Consider the following 21,089-nt stretch of genomic DNA (forward strand, 5'->3'; position numbering starts at 1 on the left):
CTAAATAATGTTTGTTTAATAAAATGACCATTTCTTCTACCATTTGGCCTCCTTTGTCCGGATTGATGTTTTACTATGTACTGATCTATATAGTACAATGTTATATTATGCGGTGATGGATACTGTAAAATACTGTACAGCTTGTTTAGGAGAAGTAGTATCTCCAGTGGTTATCAGCAATGGATTTAAAAAAAATTTTTTTTTTTCTGTATTTCAAAAGTAGAAACTTTGGTCCCTCTTCCAAGTAAAGTTAGGCCATACAATCATGGCCGTAAGTGTTGGCACCCCTGAAATTTGGTCAGAAAATTACGTATTTCTCCCAGTAAATTATTGCAATTACATGTTTTCTTATACACCTTTATTTCCTTTTTGTGTAGTGGAACAACACAAAAAAAAAGAAAAAGTCAAATATTATATAATTTCATGCAAAACTCCAAAAATATGTCGGACAAAATTACTGGCACCTTCAACTAAAAAAAAAAATACAACTGAAATCAATCAGTTTCTACAACCATCAACAAGCTTCTTACACTTCTCAACTGGAATTTTGGATCACTCTTCTTTTGCAAACTGCTCCAGGTCTCTCATATTTGAAGGGTTCCTTCTCCCAACAACAATTTTAAGATCTCTCCAAAGGTTTTCAATGGGATTTAGATCCAGACTCATTGCTGGTCACTTCAGAACTCTCCAGCACTTTGTTTCCATCCACGTCTTTTTGAAGTAAGTTTGTGGTCAATGTCCTGCTGGAAGATCCGTGACCTAGGACGCAAACCTAGCTTTTTGACACTGACTGTGTGCACAGTATCATGAAAACTGAAGATGACCAAAGGATTTTGGGTCTCTTTAGGCCTAGAGACCCAAAATCCTTTGGTGATCTTCAGATTTCATGATGCCTTGTACACAGTCAAGGCACCAAAACATATCTGAACCGCCACCATATTTGACTGTTGGTACTGTGTTCTTTATTTTGTAGGCCTCATTCCGTTTTCAGTAAAATAATGTGGTTTACTAAAAAGCTCTCTCTTGGTCTCATCTGTCCACAAGATGTTTTCCCAGAAGGATTTTGGCAACAGCACTCTGGCATTTTTACAGTCTCTGTGTCAGCAGTGTGAAGCTCCTGGGTGTCCTGCCATAGCATTTAATTTCATTCAAATGTTGACAGAATTATCACTTACACACCCTGAGCCCGCTATCGCTTGAATAACTAGATTGGGGCTGCCTATCCACCACCCAGACTGTCCTGCATTGCAACTTTACATCAATTTTTCTCTTTTCCACCCACTTCCAAGGAAATTAGCTACAGTTTCATAGGTTATAAACTTCTTGATTACGTTGCGGACCAAGGAGCATCAAGATCTCTGGAAAAGACCTCGAGATCGTTGATATTTTTCCACAGTTTTGGTGAACAAGTCCTCAGACAGTTCTCTTCTCCTCTTTCTGTTCTCCATGCTTAATGTAGCGCACACAGACACAAAATGGAAAAACTGAGTCACCTTCTCTCCTTTTTATCTTCTTTTAAGGGTGCATTCACACTACATAACGCCAGCATGTATCACAGCCGTACACGCCGGCGTTACAGCAGGGCTGCCGAACACTTCCCATTCATTTCTATGGGAGCCAGCATGCGAGCGCTCCCCATAGAAATGAATGGGCTGCTTCTTTCACTGAGAGCAGTCCCATTGAAGTGAATGGGAAGTGCCGGCGTATACGGCAAGCTCTGCTCATGCCGAGCCGTACACGCCGGCACTTCCCATTCACTTCAATGGGACTGCTCGCAGTGAAAGAAGCAGCCCATTCATTTCTATGGGGAGCGCTCGTATGCCGGCTCCCATAGAAATGAATGGAGCTGCTTTATACGCCGCTTATTCTGAACGTGTTTTACGCGTTTTATATATATCTATCACACTCCCCTCTATCACCAGTGATTCTTTAACAATTACAGTACATATACAATACACAGATGTAATCCAATCTGGGCAGTTTATTTTAACAGAAATCTTCACTTATCACCAGGATTCCGAAAACAGAACAGGAAAAATATTGAATATTCAATAACTTAACACTTACATTCAGTAAGATTTTGTATAAGTGACTGCCAATAAATAACATTACAATGGCCCCAAGCAGTATCTTGTGTTGGTATAATGTCCACATGAACACACAGGACTGCAATAATGTTGTCAAGGATGCAAAAATTCTGTGACTGAGTGGAAAAAACTTTGTATTGTAATAACCAACATGTCTCAGTTCCTACAACCTTTGTGGGCATGTTGTGAACATAAGAGCTCTTAATGTTACTCGATTTTCAACCACATAGTTGCTGTAAATACTGTAATGGATTCTATTATGTCACCATTTTACATAAAGATACCGGCATCAGTTTTGTTGGATTATATGACAATATAATAGGACTAAGATTAGGGTGCATCCCAGGGTCATAACTTAATGGGGTGCAGAGGGTATGGTTTCACAGAAGCCCACTTGCCTTAGGAGACTCTTAAGGTGTCTCTTCCCAACATGTGGAGACTGGTACTATAGGCAGTACATTACATTCCAATTGGTGACCCTTGTACAAGTTTTGCATTGGTGCCTAGGAGCCTCATAAGTCTCTGGTGCATTGCCTCATGCTGTATGGTAATGATAATGTAACATATGGCTCATTATTGCAAGATAAAACACGCAATTTGTTTTTTGCCTAACTGGCTTCTCACATACAAATTGAAAGCATGTGTCCCCCGGACAGCATGGGCAATGGTGGCAGCGAGTACCTTAGGGTAGGAGGGGCATCTGTAACTGGTCTCTGAAAACATTTAGAAACTGGAGAATAGCATGCAGCGAGACCTGTGAGTAAATTTTGGGAATAAATGTAGACAAAGATTTTACTGTTTTTTTTTTTTAAATATATATTTACATCTAGAATAAAACATTTACAACCATGTCCACAAGAATGTGACGGGTGCCATCAGTATTCCCAATATATAGACATTTATCAGAGGCACAAGGTTCATTCTACACAAAGATAAAATCAACACATACGCTCACATTTATTCATTGAGTCAGAAGGAAAACGGAATATGAATATGCATATTAGGGTCCATTATGCCTGGAAATAATTGGTGATGTGCCAACATGAAATCACAAATCAGACTTGGCACAGGAGAATATATACATACACAATGTATTCAATTACTACAATTTATAATGAAAATCTATAGGGCAGTTGTTATACATTATCATGTGGCTGCATTGCTAACCATCAATTACTCAGACTGCTACATAAGGGGGCACAAAATGTTTGCGTAACAATGTCACGTACACCTTGCATATTAGCTAGATGTTTGGTTTGTTCAGGAGAGTGTTAATGTGGGAGCAACTTGGTAGGCCAAACTGTTTGATTAAGTTACATTGCAGATGCAATGAAATGATCGATATCAGCAGTATATACCAGAAACAATATATCTGGGCCTTGTGCAAGAGTGTGTTACCAAAAACAGCCAAGCTAAATGGGGTTCTCTTATCTCAAGACATTTATAGCAGGGGCCGTAAATGTCTTATAGATGTGGGTCCCACCAATGCAGGACCCATTGTGTAGTCAACGTGAATGGAGAAGAGGACACGCATGTGGTTTTAACATCTAGTCCTACTGGAATTACAAAAAAGTGTGTTCAGCTGAACCTGTCACATAAGTGTATGTAGTGCTCTATGCATGCTTGCCATAAAATATCTGAAATTGGAAAATCCCTTTAAATTCCATGTACTGCCCTGAAAATAGCATGGCTGTGCAACAAGGCCACTATTTTACAATATATGCGAGGTCTGTCTACTATATTCCAGGCAGAGTTTACCTTTTATCCTGGTTACCATAAACTGTAACCTCTAATAAATCTCCCATCTGTCCGTTCAATCCATCCTCAGGTCAAAAATTAAAAACTAATAACAGAGGAGTAGACACGGGGGGCTCAATTGTTCCTAGTGGGAGGGGGAAGTTTGGTCTCTGATCATTTTTAATTAAAAAACAAAATACACACCACAAAGATCAAATCCTGTGAATCAGAGAACAGCTGAAGGGCCACATATGATCTACTATTTATCCTATATATACACATATTCCAATGACTTTTTTTGTTATATTTAGGCTACTATATGCGGCACCTAGATTTTCTCACTTTCTTGCATACAGCAGGTTCACTTCTGGGGGAAAAAACAACAATAGAAGGAGTTATGTTAAATAATTTACTAGATCAACATTAATCCATCCTGATCTTCTGGTTGGTCATTCTATAGATGATACTGTCGTAGCCCGGATCCATGTTCCAGAGGTTGTACGAGATTGCAATAACAGCAAGGGCAAGACCAATCATCATCCACAAGATGATGTTGAAGACAACTGCATAGTTAAAGTTATATTCATAGGCCAAGTTGTATGGATTGTCAGACGTAGCCTAAAATGGACAAGAAGATTTGTTAGAGTAAAGAACATACTAATGGTGAAAATCCAGTGGTGGCCAGCTGAAAACCTTTCATACAACCACCGAGGCACACACTGGTTTACTGCTTTAGGGGACTGATAGGGACAACAAATTAAAGCTAGCTTGGGACTGCCCTTGTTAGGGCGGGAGCAAATTATGGGGCACAGGGCAAGCACCCCAGGGCCTGATAGGGAGTCAGGGCATACCATTGTCCGTAATACTGCATTACAACTGATGATCGCAACTCATGGGTAAGATCCAACGGATACTGTCAGTTATATGCATATGTATTAAGATCCCGAGTGAAAGCCTGACTTTGTGGACCTATTGAAATTGTATATGGGTCCTGAGATACTATGTTACTACTGTTGCATTGGTGTTAAATGGTCATATGGTAGTGTGACATTCGTTTTATAATTCCTGAGACAACTGCTCAGGAGTGTTCTAGGGGTAATAATAAATGTTATGTTTTAGAATTTTTTGCATCAGTGTTGCATCTGTATGTACTGCTTTAGGCCGGACTCTTTCAAATATATTAACATAAACCACACACGACACTTGAGTACTTACAGCAGCTGCAGTTTCCAGGATAGAACGGCTCTTCCTTGTCAGAGGAGTCTCAAATGTTTCTACTGCAACTACCTCCACAATTGCATTTCCCCCATAAATACTGTACATGTCATCTGCAAACTATAAACCATGGAATAAGCTCAGCATTTGGAAAAGACAAGTATAATATTTAAAAAAAAAAATATATAATTTAAAAAATGATAAATGATCTGTTATGTAAGTGCGCTCTGTGGATGAAGCTTGTAAGTCTTCTCTACAGCGCTCCTACCATCAATACCAGCAGGTTAGCAGCTGGCAAGTTTTCAGCATAGCAGTATGATAACCCCCCTTATGCTGTCCCCCCCCCCCCCCCACAGCATAATGGCCCCTTTTCAGACCCCCCTCTACTCACCACACACAATTTTAATTCTTAGTTGCATGCTAAAATGGAAAAATATAATGGGGCAAATTCAATACGCCCCAGACAATTTTGTGCTACAAGAGAGTTAAAAAAAGAAAAAAAAAAAGTTTAGGGCTTTTTATAGTGTCTACAACACTTTTCTCAAATTAGGTGGGGCGCAGCCAAACCAAAGACAACAGAAATCTATGCAGCTATGAGGTGCCATAGGTTTCTGCTGTAGTGCACCCCACAGTACAGGAAACGCCAAAGTCATGAAAAGGCCTAAATCCTGTCAATCGTTTGCGTTGTAGGAATCATCAAAACTGGTATTGGTGAATTCCCTCCAACCTACTTACTTTCTGTAGACATTCTGACAGGATTCTGGTGGCATCCCTAAACTTGTCAGAGTCCTCTCCATACCGTTTCTTGATCTCCTCCAGCCCAGTAAACTCCAAGGAATAAATATCTGGAACATTATCTTTCGCAAGGTGCTTATGCCGAGAAAGCTGTTTTAAAGAGAAAATAAAAGTTATTAAAGCATTATTAAATATAGAATAATAGAACAGAACCCAGCCTGATCACAAGTCATTTCTGAGGGTCTATTGTGAGTGCCTGCACAGGTTTTTGATAGTTAAATATAATTAACTTTTTGTATGATTTTCAATATTAAAGACTTCCTAATATATGAAATGATCACATATACAAACTTACAACACAGACCCTTTTGTAGCTACGTTCTCTGCTTCATCACAGGGATAGAAAACTACAAATGATAGTGGCAGAATTTTTACATGACACACTCCAACTTCACCAGATGGACTGGACTGACTTATCATGGGGTCCACCAAGTTTTCAGTCATGGCATCCACCGAATTTGCAAGTCATGGAGTGTCACTTTACCAAAAATTACAGACCACATACATGTTCCACTAAATATTTCCAGCATTTAGGTCAGAATGTGTAACACATTTGTTAAAACTCTCCCCCTACACACACTTGCAAAATATTGGATATTATTGATGCAAAATATCAGATTGAGAGACACTTACCAAACTTGGAATGTCTTGAAGACTTTGCATTTCAGAGAGGAATAGCCTGTCAATCTGAAATAATAGGAATGGGAATTTTAGATGGATGTATACATGTTTAGAGATCAATACCTTATTTGTTATTGCGCTCAGGTCTCAAGTGAATGGGAGATGAGCTGCACTAATCAAAAATAGTCACTATATAGTGAATGGAGCTGCCCGCTTCAGTTCTGTACACTGTGTAGATACAGAGCCATGGCTGCTCATAATAGTTCGGATACTGGGCATTAACCCCTACCAATCCGATACTGACAATCTATCCTAAGCCCTCATTCTCATGAATGTGTGATTTCGATGTTAACCATAGATTGCACATGATCCTTGTTAAATGCACTTTTTAAAATTCTTTCCAAAACTTCAGGGCCTATAAAAAAATAAATAAATAAATAAATCAGACAGCACATGAATGACATCCATGCACCGTCCATGATATTTGGGGCCTATGGACCAGAATATTTTGGATACCACAGGAACACCACATTAAAATGACTATCATGACCCATCTTCAGGCAGATTTCGCTTTGCAAAGCCCATTTTTTGCAACAGATGTTGCAAAAAACACTCCAAAAACCCACTGTTTTTCTGCCTTCCAATTATTTCAAAAAGGTTGCAAGGAGGAATCTGCCTGAGGATTGGTCATGATGCTTTTTTTCTTCCCTCAAGCAGAAAAAAAGTCAGCAAGAGGAAAAAAAATAATCTCCCATTAAAATTAACGGGAGCATTGACAAGTGTTTTTTGATGCCCATTCGGCTTCAAAATAGGCAAAAAAAACCCATACCCTTAGGGGCAGTTCACACGGAGTAAACTGGCGCGCAATCTGGCACGTATCTGTCACAGTTTGCGCGCTCAAAAAAGATCCCATTGATTTCAATGGGTATTACGATCATATAACGCGCGTTATTTTGCGGCCGCAAAATTACGGGTGTAAGATGATTGCTCAGTAGAGATAAGCGAACACTGTTCGGATCAGCCGTTCCGAACAGCACGCTCCCATAGAAGTGAATGAAAGCAGCTGGCACGTACACTTTGCCGGCGGCCGGTCGCTTAACCCCCCACTTGCCGGCTACGTCCATTCATTTCTATGGGAGCGTGCTGTTCGGAACGCCTGTTCCGAACGGTGTTCGCTCATCTCTATTGCTCAGGAATGGTGGGGGCCAAAGAAAAATTTTAATCTGTGCCAGAATCAGTGGAGAAGTTGCTATTGAAGGATACAAAGAGTTGGTGGAGGTGACAAGAGGTCCATTTTAAGAAGAGACAATGTACCTCCTCCAAATTCCACAGATGCCAACCTAATGAAAATTTACAGTACCATACAGGAGAATATTACAGACTCTGGCTTCAAAATAACTTGATTAACTATTATTAATGATAGTATACAATCAATACTATATAACTAGATGCATAATTTGTTGCAGATTTACTTTCATATAATTCGATCATCAGCTATTTAATGAATTTCTTGTTACAATAAGTCTGTATTCAGTGCACAGTCATGTTGCTTATTTTCTTGAAACAAAAAAAAAAAAAAACCTCAGGAAGAGAAAAAAAAGGGGGCATTGAAAAGTTTTCCAACTCTCACATTATGATTGTATTTCGCTTCCGTATGACATCCTGAATTTTTGCAGTTCTCACATGGACTAGATGATATAGTGAAATAGCTAACAATCTGTAAACCCAATAAAGGTAATGTCATACATGAACTTACTTCATCATTTTTGTATAAAGATCCTAAAGACACAGAGGCAAGAATGGAGTTTTCCTGCTCCAAGCGGCTTCTCAGCTGTCGTAAAGTGACTGCGAGGTCTTCAAACACTGTATTGGCCTTTCCAACCATGTACACTCTCTGAAGAGAAAAAAAACATTTCAAGATCAATTCACTGCCAGAAACATCTTTGAATGTTAAGGGGACCTCTACTGACGCCTATTTAGTCAATACTTGGATTTTCCATAAAATAACAATCCTGTAGCAATTTCTTAGAAAGGACAACATCTGCAAGGAGTTTGTATGTTCTCCCTGTGTTTATCAGCCGCGAAATCCACCTAAAAAAAAGGAAGCTCTCTTCTTTTTTCCATGAGCAGCATGTTGCTGCTCATGGGAAAAAAAGTAAGCTAGCGGTCTACATAGACCACTATTGTGAGGGAGCGGATTATGACATGGATTCAGAGCAAAAATCCGCCCCCTCTTGCCCCGTGTAAACGGGGCCTTCTTGGTTCTGCAATTTCAATGACCCATTATAGACAATGGGGTCACTTTTCTTCCATTAGTATCTGCTATTTTTGAAGATATGAACTATACGTAGCGTACCACTGTCAGTTTCCCTTCTCACTCTGTAAGAATATATCATAATGTGTGTTTTTGGAACATGAAGTCTGCCCATTTGACTAGATGTGTCACACAAGTTCTCCATGAATATGTTACTGGGCTTCCTACCACAATGATATTAGTAAGTCAACTTCCTTTATAAGAAACGTGTTTGGAAAAATTGGTTTTCGAGCCAAAGGGGAACAGAAAACAATTTAGGAGACTACGTGGCACTATATAAAAATGATATTGTGAAAGAAATAGCTTTGAAATTATAGGTTGTTTTACTGTGCTGGTCTTTCCTTCAACTATTAGGCCCCAAGACTAAGTTTCTTAAAAACAAGGCTCTAAGTAATGTAAAAGGACACTAAGAATATGAGAGGACAACACCTGAGAATTATATAGCGCATACATGTTTATTGACTAAACACTGGCCACATATGTACACCATGTAAAAAGGTGTTTGGAGTGCGGCAAACCAGCACATCCCAGTATTGTCCGAGAAAGGACAACCAATAAAACAGAGAAGGTGACCCTGGAAAGAGGACTGACAGAAAAACTAAATTCTATATTCATATTTACCTCACATATAGCCATATACATATTAAACCGAAAAACTGTAGGTTAATGCTTAAACTGTTCTGCAGATGCAGCCATACACATTTTAGTCCCTATTGTCCAATACAGTCAAGCTAGCAACACATGTTCAGTGACACTGGGTGTTAAATGAACCAAGTCAAGTGGGATCGATCATAAGATTACCTATGGACAAAAGATTCCTTAGTCTACAAGTCAAAAATTTTGAACACTTCTTTCCAATAACTGTCTGCCATTGATCAGCTAAAACGATTGTTGATTGTTAAAAATTCACCCAAAAGATGCTCATGATGGTTAAAGTTTTCAGTTTTCTTTTATCTAAAATTATTATTATTATTATTATTTAATGATGTATATGTCTACCATTACTCATGTGGATTATCATTTTCCATTCAGCTTTGCTTTTATAAGCGGTTTAAATTTAAAGGGGTTTTCCTGCCAGACATCTTATCCACATAACAGATCATGGGAAAGAAGCACACTGCCTCTCCAATCTCTCCAATGGGATTGCCAGAGATACTGTAGCCAGCCAAGTATATGGCCAGTATTCCCTAACAATGACAGAATCAGATTTCATGCTCACTCAGATTGACACTACGAATGGCATAAAGAAAATATATATTGTCAGAGAGTCATTAATGAACATAGTCAATACCAAGGCCCAGTCTATTTCCTGTGTGTCCCACTAGGGGGCGTCTGCTTTTGGATACAAACAGCAGTCCAGAGACTCTCCAGGCCACTCTCTCAGGGGTGTAGGCCACAACAACTACTCCACAAGCTTAAACAGGCAAGGTTCCTGACCAGATAAGGAAGCGAGTCCTGCAGGGGACGTCTTCACCAATCCTGGCACAAAAAAGTGGATCTCCACTGGTGGTCCTCACAAGGAGACCAGGTACCATTCAGCTAAAACTAAACAATACGGATTCGGTTATTTCCTCCCTCTGTGCTCAATTCCTGGTGTGGCAGACAGGACATGGGACAATACACATAAGAAGAAATGGACATGTATACAAATAACACAAGAGATAAGATACATGGACAATAAATATCACAAAACACTGTAGGAATATGACATAACACCATCACACTTTTATATACACACTTACTTCTTCGATAGGAGCGAGCTGTAAGACTAGTGGCATCTCTTCAGAGAACAGGGAGTGGATGGAGTTCACAACACTGTCAATACTATAGGGAACAGCCTATGGAGAAATATAGTTATATCAGATGTGACAGCAGAGCTTTTAAGGTAAAGAGTCTGTCACCCTAAATAAAATCATCATCACATACTCATACCAATGTAATATGAAGCCATCTGTTTCTTATTAGTTCCAAATGCAAAGTATAAGTGATAGCACTGCCTTTATTTGTATGATAAAAGGTGGTAGCCATTTATACCGGATTCTGAAAAAGTTGAGTGATATCGGATAAAGCTATACGGGCCCTCTCCAAGATTTCCTATAGTCCTTAATGAAAAATCTGAAGAAAAATGACTTTTTTTGAAATCCAACTCAAAAGACAAAAATTCAGAATATTCTTCTCCCCTGCTATACATTGGAAAGCCAGCATCTGATCATTCAGCAACTCACAATTCAGCATGCGTTACAGTACTGAACGGCAATATATTGTGGAATTTCACAAGCCCTGAAAGAGAAGATTGAACAGCAAGTACCAAGAAATTCTTCTGGTCAAACCTTCAGCAGACTCGGTGCTACCATTGTATTTTGGCCTTTTTTTTTTTTTTTTTTAAATAGTTTTTTACTTTACATGTATGTCTTATGTACTGCCCTATGTCTGCCGGATAACCTATTATATACAGGTTTGTAATAGATACCAGCTAAATACAGATTTTTTTGCATAACTTATTCCGGCGAGTCTCGTCAGCATGAACGTTATAAACACATAATCAAGACATTTTCCACTTCAGTCTTAATAAACTTTGTCCTACTGGAGTTTGCACCTAATTTATGGCAAGTTGCCAAAAGTGCGAAAAGTGGTATGTGGAGGACAAAATTAAAAAATTCTCACTTCCCCAAAAAATTTGCAACTTTTTTCATGGTTGGTATTGCCAGTTGTCTGGTGCACAAGCCATGATAAATCAACCCCATTGTACTGTAGAGCAGCTCGCACAGATTCCAATGGCACCTTTTTATTGGATCCAAAACTTCATTGCTCTGATATTCAGCTTTTTATAGGTATATAAGTGTTACTAGGAGTGTATCCTTAGAGTCAAGTGCTCTGGAAACTTAAGAGAATTGCCTCAAGTAGCACTTGGGGACTCCAAGTCATATTTATACTAAAAGAAATTTCTTAGCATTAGAATACAATAATAGATCACAATAACTAAAAAAATAAATATAAATATATATTCTGAAATTTCCCCAATGTGGGACTATTAAAGGATTATCTTATCTTATATTGTACTTACATTCTCTACTGGGTAAGAAATCTCATTGCCAGATAGAGGAAGTTTGTCGACACCCGTTACAGTTACCAAAACAGTGGCACGTGGACGCTTAAAGATATTGCCAACTCCAAGCCCTGGAAAAGACAAATCCTGAAAGATACAAAAAGAAAGCACATATACAATGTTAGTACCAGTCATTTACATGTTTAGGACTAAAAGGGTGGTCTGAAAACACAAACAGTGTCAATGTAGCTTTGAAAGTGCAGACCTACCTCTTCTACAGAAAAACCCATAGCCAAGGCAATCAAATCTGGAATCCGATCTCCGCAGATTGGCCAGTTTCCCTGTCTGAAGACCTGGTTTTGGGGGGACTTCAAGACACTAAAGTCAGCAGCTGCAACTAAAAGACAGAATAAAAATTAAAGGGGCAGTTCCAGACTTTTAGCATCAATAAGTCCGGCAGATGAGGCAATGAAAGTCCTGGCCTCTCTCCAGTCCTCAGTTCCTGAGGTGGCTGTTATGTACAGGTTCCTCTGCTGACATAAGCATTGATGTCCCATTTGTGTGAAGGACATGCCCCTGCAGGTTACCAATGAGGCCTGTCCTTGGCTGCAGTGGTCACCTCTCAAAAAAGGGACATCAGTCGTTGCTGGAAACGGAGGACTGGAGAGAGGCGAGTACTTTTACTGGCCAATCTGAAGGACCTATTGACTAAAAAAATGTCTTTAATATCCTTACTCTATAGTAATAATATCACTGAAAAAAAATAAGAGTATATTAGCAGAAGTACTCTGTTATCTGTCACCACAGCATATTGTAGTCTTACTAAGACAACCAGGTGATATATGACCATTATTTGAAGGGTCACCATATAATACCACGGCCTGACTGCAACTTCTGCCAATAGCAACTGGGGTCCTTGACAGTCAACTGACTTCAAATCAGGATGGGTTGTCTTCATGAAACAACCTCTATAACAAGGATTAGCTATCTGAACATGACCTTAGAGATGAACAGAAACAATAACTTTACCCAAAGTATGCAGGTAGCAAACATAGTGGTCAATATCATTCATAAACAACATCTTCTACACTAAGTTAAACATCCCCCCCAGCCCGTCTGACTTCCGACTTACTTACTTTACATAAAATGTATATTTACCCAGATCACCAGGGCGGTCATGTGACCGCCAAGCACATTTTCAGATTTCTGGTGACGTCCCATTTCCCATCATACTTACCTGTCTTCCTGTCCAGATCTTCTTGACATGGGAGATCACTTCCGTCTGTGTGGCCGGCTCCTCCTCTATTGCACAGGTGTGTGAAGTCGGCAGATGTCAAGAATTGGAGGAGCCAGCTCTGCAGAAAGAAGTGATCTTCCTTGCCCAGAAGATCCGGACAGGAAGACAGGTAAGTATAATGGAGTGGGGGGCTGAATTGATTAGCTAGGAAGGGATAATAGTGGGCGGGTTAGGGAAACAGGGAGGGGGTGTGAAGGAGAGAGGGAGTGATAAGAGGCGGTAGTATAAGTCAGCTCTGAGTGAACAGCAATGCATCAAGGTAGTTGTAGGATAATAGAACTTTTTTTTATTATTATTATTATTATTATTTATTTATTTAGTCCGAAAAATCCCTTAAAGGCCCTTTTACAGGAGCCACCAGGCAGGCATTGATCAAGAAAAGACATTCCATGGAGTGGTCCAGATCACTGACCATTAGTTTGCAGCATTTCAATGCAAAGGATCAACCCTACTGTACAGAAATAAGAAAGTCATCAATCTCCATACAGATCTGACTTCTCAGAAACCTTGTACATTGCATACAAGATGTGATCACCAACAATCCCAATGAGCTCATATTTGCTCAATTGTCAGATGATCCTTTGAACATTTACATGTGCAATTTTTGGGAATGACCATTCCTAGGGACTTGATTCTAATGGAGCCATGTAAACGTACTTTATAGGCAGACATATATACAGTGATAAGAAAATCTAGAGTTGAAATTTCCCTTCAAAACTGAGGCCACACATTTCAGAAAAAGTCTTTTTTTGGTTGCAAATTTTTACAGTTTTTAAGCTGGTAACGGCTTCAAAAAGGAATGTGAAGTGTAAAGTTACGTATACTTCTCCCTTCCGCTAAAACCACTCCTGACTGACTCAGTAAGCAGCAGCAAAATCTGCAATTAAAAAAAAAAAAAAAAGAAAAAAAAGCTTATTTGAAGCATGGGGCCTTAGCCTAAAAAGGATTTATATGACTTAGGCTGGTCTTACACGACCGTAATGCAAGTCCGCAAATGATCCGTAATTGAGGGTTTTCAATTGCGGACACATTACATTCAATGCGGCCTCTTACACCACCGAATATTTTATCCGTGGTGTGGCGGGGCCGCAACCGTGGTCCGCAATTTATAGGACATGTCCGTAATGGCCGTGAATTGTGGCACGGCACGGACTCGCCCATAGAACTCTATGGGCGAGTGCGGCAGGACACGGACGTCTGCAGAGTCTATGTTGCCAATCAGCATCTAGTGTTGCTGATCAGCAACCTGCGGGCCGCACATTCAATACGGTCATGTAAGACCAGCCTTAAAAGGGATATGATCTTTTGTTCACATTTTTTTATACTAAATATTTTAAAAAAAAATTTGGTGAGGTTTTTAAATTTCCATATTATTACCTACATTAAAAAAAAAAATCTAAATCTTAGAATTCCAACTCTTGCCACTAAACCTGAAATAGTTTGTAACTTCCTATTTCCTGGAGATGGACCATGGACAATAGACACAATAATCTGTAGCAGACCCTATAGACTTCTATGGGAAAGTTTTTTAGGCATGCTCTGTGACCTCTGCAAAGGTCACTGCACAGACTGGGGAGTAGATAAACTGTGAAAGCCTCTGTTGTGAATGGAGGATTCTGTCTTATTTACATATACATAATAGCTGTCATGAGTGTACTGATAGATGAGGGACTACTGCAAACAAATCTACAGAAATCAGGAAGCCTCAACATATTATTTGGCCTAGTGGACAGACAGTGTTGTAAAGGTAGGATTTTAGGACATTATATATGATATAGCTAAAATGGAAACTTAGAAGAAAAAAAAAAAAAAAAAACTGACAAACCTGATCCAAACGTCTTGAAATATAAGTTGGAAGCTAGGTTCACATCTGCGATCGGGTTTCCATTTGGGGGACCACTTGGGGACCCCGCCAATGGAAAGCTAATCCACATAAAAAAAGCGGTCACCTTAGACTATAATGGGGTCCGTGTGGTTTCCGCTCAGTTTTTCATGCAGAGGGGAACAGAATCGCCGAACGTAGTACAAGGAAAATGACATCACTTTTATTATATGACCAGCGGTCACATGACATTAGCAGCTCTGATACTACAATGGACTGCAGCTGAGTATGACCACTAAGCACAGCCACTATGTAATCTACTGTTCTGTACTTTGTAGGCAGTGAAGAGGCAGCAGTGCTAGTCTAAATGCTGCAGTTTCTTAACAGCTGATCAGTGGAGGTGCTAGGTGTAGGATCCCCCAACTGATAGATCAGCAATATCATAAACCTACATGAAATGACCTGCTTTCTCCAGGTTTATAGGATGACTTTCTCCTACACACAGAGGTGGTTTGGGACAGAATATTCTGGTAACTCCTAGCTATATCCCATCATTGTTTACTGTACACACGTATAGACCGCCTCTCCCTGTGCTGACACATAGCTGCTACCATACACACAGCTCTGACCATATGCTGACTGTAAATATACACACCAGTTTACAGTCAACAACGGATACAACAGCTCAAATCCTTAAAGAAAACCAATGCCGCCTTATCTCACTTTTAATCGCCAGCATTCTTGTCCATCTTTACAACTACTCCTTCTTCTAATAAGTAGACAGCATGAAGAGCAATTCCCTAGTATGTTAGTATATCCATCCTTCATATGAGATACTTGATAAGTCTGATAACAACTTGCTCAAAACCTTCAGTCACTAAAAATGTTGTACAAGGCCACATACATGACTGTAGTTCTCAGCAGTGCACTATCCATGTAACATATAGCACACTGACCCACTGGCTTCTATAGCCTAACACAACGGACCATATATATTTTTCTTTTGGGGGGGGGGGGGGCGCTTTGAGCTGGATGCAAACCTCAAGACAGATCTGAATACTGGCCATATGGACTGAGATCATTCATTGAAACGTATGGGTCTGTGGAACATGTGATGCCACCCGTTCTGTGCATATAACCTTGACTAACCAACACTATTCTGTAGCGTCAGACTCCTAGGCTGAGACCGACCAGGACTTCTATGACTTACAAGTTATACTGAGTCTTCTGAGGGCACACACTCATCTTCTGCTACTTGCACATACAGTCACAAGTCACCTCTAATTGTAGCTCGTGATGTGTCTTGTGCTCAGATTTTCCAGGGCAGGAATTGTTCTTTGTTTCCTTCCATTAATGTAATGTCCAGTAGTGAACAAGTGAAGTAGAACAGTGTAAGGACTGGGATTGCTAATAGTGAGATTATATATCTCCTCCTATAACGAGATTATATATATATATATATATATATATTACACACACACCTCCTGTCCTCAGGATTGGCGGGGTCTCAGAAGTGATCAGGTATTTATTAATACAGGATAAACACTTCTCATAGCAAAACCCTTCAATTTGTGCAGTCTCCACTCCTGGCCTTGGCTCACTATTATGCACGGATGTGTGAATAAGGCCTTACTGACTCCGACCCTTCTGTAGACACTCGGAGCTCCCATAATAATAGGTTATGGGTATACAGCAGTATGCAGGATCTCCATGTATACTACTCTTCTTAGAAATAGGAAGTATAATTAAGGAAATTATTGCCAAATCCATGTTGGTCCAAAGAATAGGGAACTTCATCAAGGGGAGGGGAAGTGGTAGAGGCATCTCGTACACTGAAGTGCTGGAAACTGAGATCCCTTTATACACAAAGCCTGTGAAGCAACAGTTAACATTCTGAAAGGAGAGCAGTATAGAGCACGCTATACATCATGTGATGGCTATGGAAGAGTAGTCACATGACCATATCAGCTTCCTGTCAGCAACCGCAAAGCAATAGTACATATAGATCATTATATAATGGATGTCAGTCACTGGATGGTGTGAATTGCCCAGATCATCAATACTGCTGTGTATATAGTATACAGGATGAGATCAGACATCTGCAGGGCTGCCATGGCCCAGACCTCATGTCCTTGTGATGACTAGACCATAGAGGTGTGTGGGGTGTCCATTTACTACCCTAATAGTCCAGCAGCTCCTAGGCCTACAGTGTGATCATATATATATATATATATATATATATATATATATATATATACACATACAAGTTAACCCGTTAGAGCCAGGCCGTCATCTCCCCCACTGCACACAGCTGCCTGCCATGACACTTCCCTTCAGTCTAGTGCTACATATTCCCGGTAATAATGGACATGCCATACGCGTCTACTGCATATCACACAGCACCCCCACCCCATGATAACACTAGATGGGGCTGGGGTCTGCTGACACACGCAGGCAGATGAATGGGAGGACCCTCGAGTCACTACTCACCAGCAATAAGCGCAGCGAGGACAGTGAGAACCGCTGGACGAGCCATAGTCACAAATAATACACGACAAGCCGAAGACCCGACCTCTCACATCCGCATCCCGAGAATGAAGCCGACTGAACGGGACTAAGGACGTCTTCCTGGTGAGACAGTGACCGACAACACAGCAGCCAATCAGGACACAGCCTGGTGTGTGACCGCGCCCAGCTCTATCATGTGACCGTACGCAATCAGGGCGGTAACTAAGTATGGTTGACGTCCACACCGTCCACTCAGGCATCGCAGTGTACAAACTAACCTGGAGGTCAGTGGGCGGGGCGACCTGCGGAGGTCGGACAGGGATTACTCTGTTATTCCGGAAGTATTGCGCACTGGCGCAGATATCCTGACATCTAAAGATGTGTCTTCAGGACCCAGACCTTGTCTTAGGTTTTTTTTACTGTAACTTTCCATAAACTATAACTTTACCATTCTTGTGTTGATATTGTCTTATCCGAAGTTTTAGAGAAATTGTTTTCAATACCACAATTGTGGGGTACATATAATTTATAAATCAACCTCTATTAATCCGCTTGTCCAGGATTTTTTTTAATTTACTTATGGCCTACCTAAGGGGATCGAAAACACTAAGGCCTGATTCACATCTGCATTTGCGTTTCCATTCGCTTGGGGACCCCCGAACGCAAACCTATATGCATAAAAGTGGTTACTTGGGCAAGCAGCACTTTTCTCTCTACATGTTTTGTGCAGAAACCACATGAACCCCATTATGGGGTCTGCAGATAACTGCTTTTTTATACTGCAGGTTGTAAACCCCTGGTTTATATTACATAATAAAGTATTTTTAAAAGGGTTATCCAGTTTTTACAAGATATAGACCAAATAACACTTTGTAAGATATATCCTGTTTAAAGGGGTTGTCCTTTAAACTAAATTTCCTCCCCCACCTAACTTCTAATACACATCAATTAAAAAAATGTTTAATTACCTATATCCCTGGGGCAGTCATGTGACCGCCCCAGGGACACTTTCTGATAATCTGGTGATGGTCCATTTTACCGCTTCCAAAACGGAACGTCACCAGTATTCCCCCCCCTCCCCCTCCCATCCCTATTCCCGTGTCTTCCTGTGTCTGGAACAGGACCTCCTCTTCTCTTCCAGCACATGCAATAGAGATGGCAATCCTTCTCTACTGCGCATGCCTCACAGTTCATTCTGGTCCTTTAACCATTTGTCGACCCCCATTGTGTACAGTCCTATGAAAAGGTTTGGGCACCCCTATTAATCTTAATCATTTTTAGTTCTAAATATTTTGGTGTTTATAACAGCCATTTCAGTTTGATATACACTCACCGGCCACTTTATTAGGTACACCTGTCCAACTGCTCGTGAACACTTAATTTCTAATCAGCCAATCACATGGCGGCAACTCAGTGCATTTAGGCATGTAGACATGGTCAAGACAATCTCCTGCAGTTCAAACCGAGCATCAGTATGGGGAAGAAAGGTGATTTGAGTGCCTTTGAACGTGGCATGGTTGTTGGTGCCAGAAGGGCTGGTCTGAGTATTTCAGAAACTGCTGATCTACTGGGATTTTCACGCACAACCATCTCTAGGGTTTACAGAGAATGGTCCGAAAAAGAAAAAACATCCAGTGAGCGGCAGTTCTGTGGGCGGAAATGCGTTGTTGATGCCAGAGGTCAGAGGAGAATGGCCAGACTGGTTCGAGCTGATAGAAAGGCAACAGTGACTCAAATAGCCACCCGTTACAACCAAGGTAGGCAGAAGAGCATCTCTGAACGCACAGTACGTCGAACTTTGAGGCAGATGGGCTACAGCAGCAGAAGACCACACCGGGTGCCACTCCTTTCAGCTAAGAACAGGAAACTGAGGCTACAATTTGCACAAGCTCATCAAAATTGGACAATTGAAGATTGGAAAAACGTTGTCTGGTCTGATGAGTCTCGATTTCTGCTGCGACATTCGGATGGTAGGGTCAGAATTTGGCGTCAACAACATGAAAGCATGGATCCGTCCTGCCTTGTATCAACGGTTCAGGCTGGTGGTGGTGGTGTCATGGTGTGGGGAATATTTTCTTGGCACTCTTTGGGCCCCTTGGTACCAATTGAGCATCGTTGCAACGCCAAAGCCTACCTGAGTATTGTTGCTGACCATGTCCATCCCTTTATCACCACAATGTACCCAACATCTGATGGCTACTTTCAGCAGGATAATGCGCCATGTCATAAAGCTGGAATCATCTCAGACTGGTTTCTTGAACATGACAATGAGTTCACTGTACTCCAATGGCCTCCACAGTCACCAGATCTCAATCCAATAGAGCATCTTTGGGATGTGGTGGAACGGGAGATTCACATCATGGATGTGCAGCCGACAAATCTGCGGCAACTGTGTGATGCCATCATGTCAATATGGACCAAAATCTCTGAGGAATGCTTCCAGCACCTTGTTGAATCTATGCCACGAAGAATTGAGGCAGTTCTGAAGGCAAAAGGGGGTCCAACCCGTTACTAGCATGGTGTACCTAATAAAGTGGCCGGTGAGTGTATCTAATAACTGATGGACACAGTAATATTTCAGCATTGAAATGAGGTTTATTGTACTAACAGAAAATGTGCAATATGCATTAAACCAAAATTTGACCGGTGCAAAAGTATGGGCACCTCAACAGAAAAGTGACATTAATATTTAGTAGATCCTCCTTTTGCAAAGATAACAGCCTCTAGTCGCTTCCTGTAGCTTTTAATCAGTTCCTGGATAAAGGTATTTTGGACAAACAATTCAAGTTCAGTTAAGTTAGATGGTCGCCGAGCATGGACAGCCCGCTTCAAATCATCCCACAGATGTTCAATGATATCAGGTCTGGGGACTGGGATGGCCATTCCAGAACATTGTAATTGTTCCTCTGCATGAATGCCTGAGGATTTGGAGCGGTGTTTTGGATCATTGTCTTGCTGAAATATCCATCCCCGGCGTAACTTCAACTTCGTCACTGATTCTTGAACATTATTCTCAAGAATCTGCTGATACTGAGTGGAATCCATGCGACCCTCAACTTTAACAAGATTCCCGATGCCGGCATTGGCCACACAGCCCCAAAGCATGATGGAACCTCCACCAAATTTTACAGTGGGTAGCAAGTGTTTTTCTTGGAATGCTGTTTCTTTTTGGACGCCATGCATAACGCCTTTTTTTATAACCAAACAACTCAATTTTTGTTTCCAAAATGAAGCTGCCTTGTCCAAATGTGCTTTTTCATACCTCAGGCAACTCTATTTGTGGCGTACGTGCAGAAACGGCTTCTTTCTCATCACTCTCCCATACAGCTTCTATTTGTGCAAAGTGAGCTGTATAGTTGACCGATGCACAGTGACACCATCTGCAGCAAGATGATGCTGCAGCTCTTTGGAGGTGGTCTGTGGATTGTCCTTGACTGTTCTCACCATTCTTCTTCTCTGCCTTTCTGATATTTTTCTTGGCCTGTCACTTCTGGGCTTAACAAGAACTGTCCCTGTGGTCTTCCATTTCCTTACTATGTTCCTCACAGTGGAAACTGACAGGTTAAATCTCTGAGACAACTTTTTGTATCCTTCCCCTGAACAACTATGTTGAACAATCTTTGTTTTCAGATCATTTGAGAGTTGTT

The 21,089-nt window shown here is 40.8% G+C and overlaps 1 protein-coding gene across 1 annotated transcript; it reads right to left on the reverse strand.

The window, feature by feature from the left end:
- Positions 1-1,963: 1,963 nt before the first annotated feature.
- On the reverse strand, positions 1,964-17,594 carry ATP6AP2 (ATPase H+ transporting accessory protein 2). Its single transcript, XM_075263944.1, has 9 exons — positions 17,425-17,594; positions 12,085-12,212; positions 11,834-11,962; positions 10,512-10,607; positions 8,212-8,349; positions 6,468-6,521; positions 5,775-5,924; positions 5,040-5,159; positions 1,964-4,442 (listed from the first exon to the last, which is right to left on the reverse strand). Exons 1-9 carry the CDS (start codon positions 17,468-17,470, stop codon positions 4,248-4,250), a joined length of 1,056 nt encoding a protein of 351 aa, XP_075120045.1. The 5' UTR covers positions 17,471-17,594; the 3' UTR covers positions 1,964-4,247.
- Between the last annotated feature and the right edge of the window lie 3,495 nt (positions 17,595-21,089).

Source organism: Leptodactylus fuscus, chromosome 2 (genome assembly GCF_031893055.1).
Source record: "Leptodactylus fuscus isolate aLepFus1 chromosome 2, aLepFus1.hap2, whole genome shotgun sequence".
In the NCBI taxonomy this organism is placed as follows: domain Eukaryota; kingdom Metazoa; phylum Chordata; class Amphibia; order Anura; family Leptodactylidae; genus Leptodactylus; species Leptodactylus fuscus.

What these genes read in the sequence shown, in the direction of transcription:
- ATP6AP2 (XM_075263944.1), bottom strand. Translation starts at nt 17,470, where the DNA reads ATGGCTCGTCCAGCGGTTCTCACTGTCCTCGCTGCGCTTATTGCTG. An exon ending in TGGGTTTTTCTGTAGAAGAG is followed by an intron (nt 11,963 to 12,084) that starts GTAGGTCTGCAC and finishes TGTATCTTTCAG; the next exon opens with GATTTGTCTTTTCCAGGGCT. An exon ending in TGTCAGAATGTCTACAGAAA is followed by an intron (nt 5,160 to 5,774) that starts GTAAGTAGGTTG and finishes CATGGTTTATAG; the next exon opens with TTTGCAGATGACATGTACAG.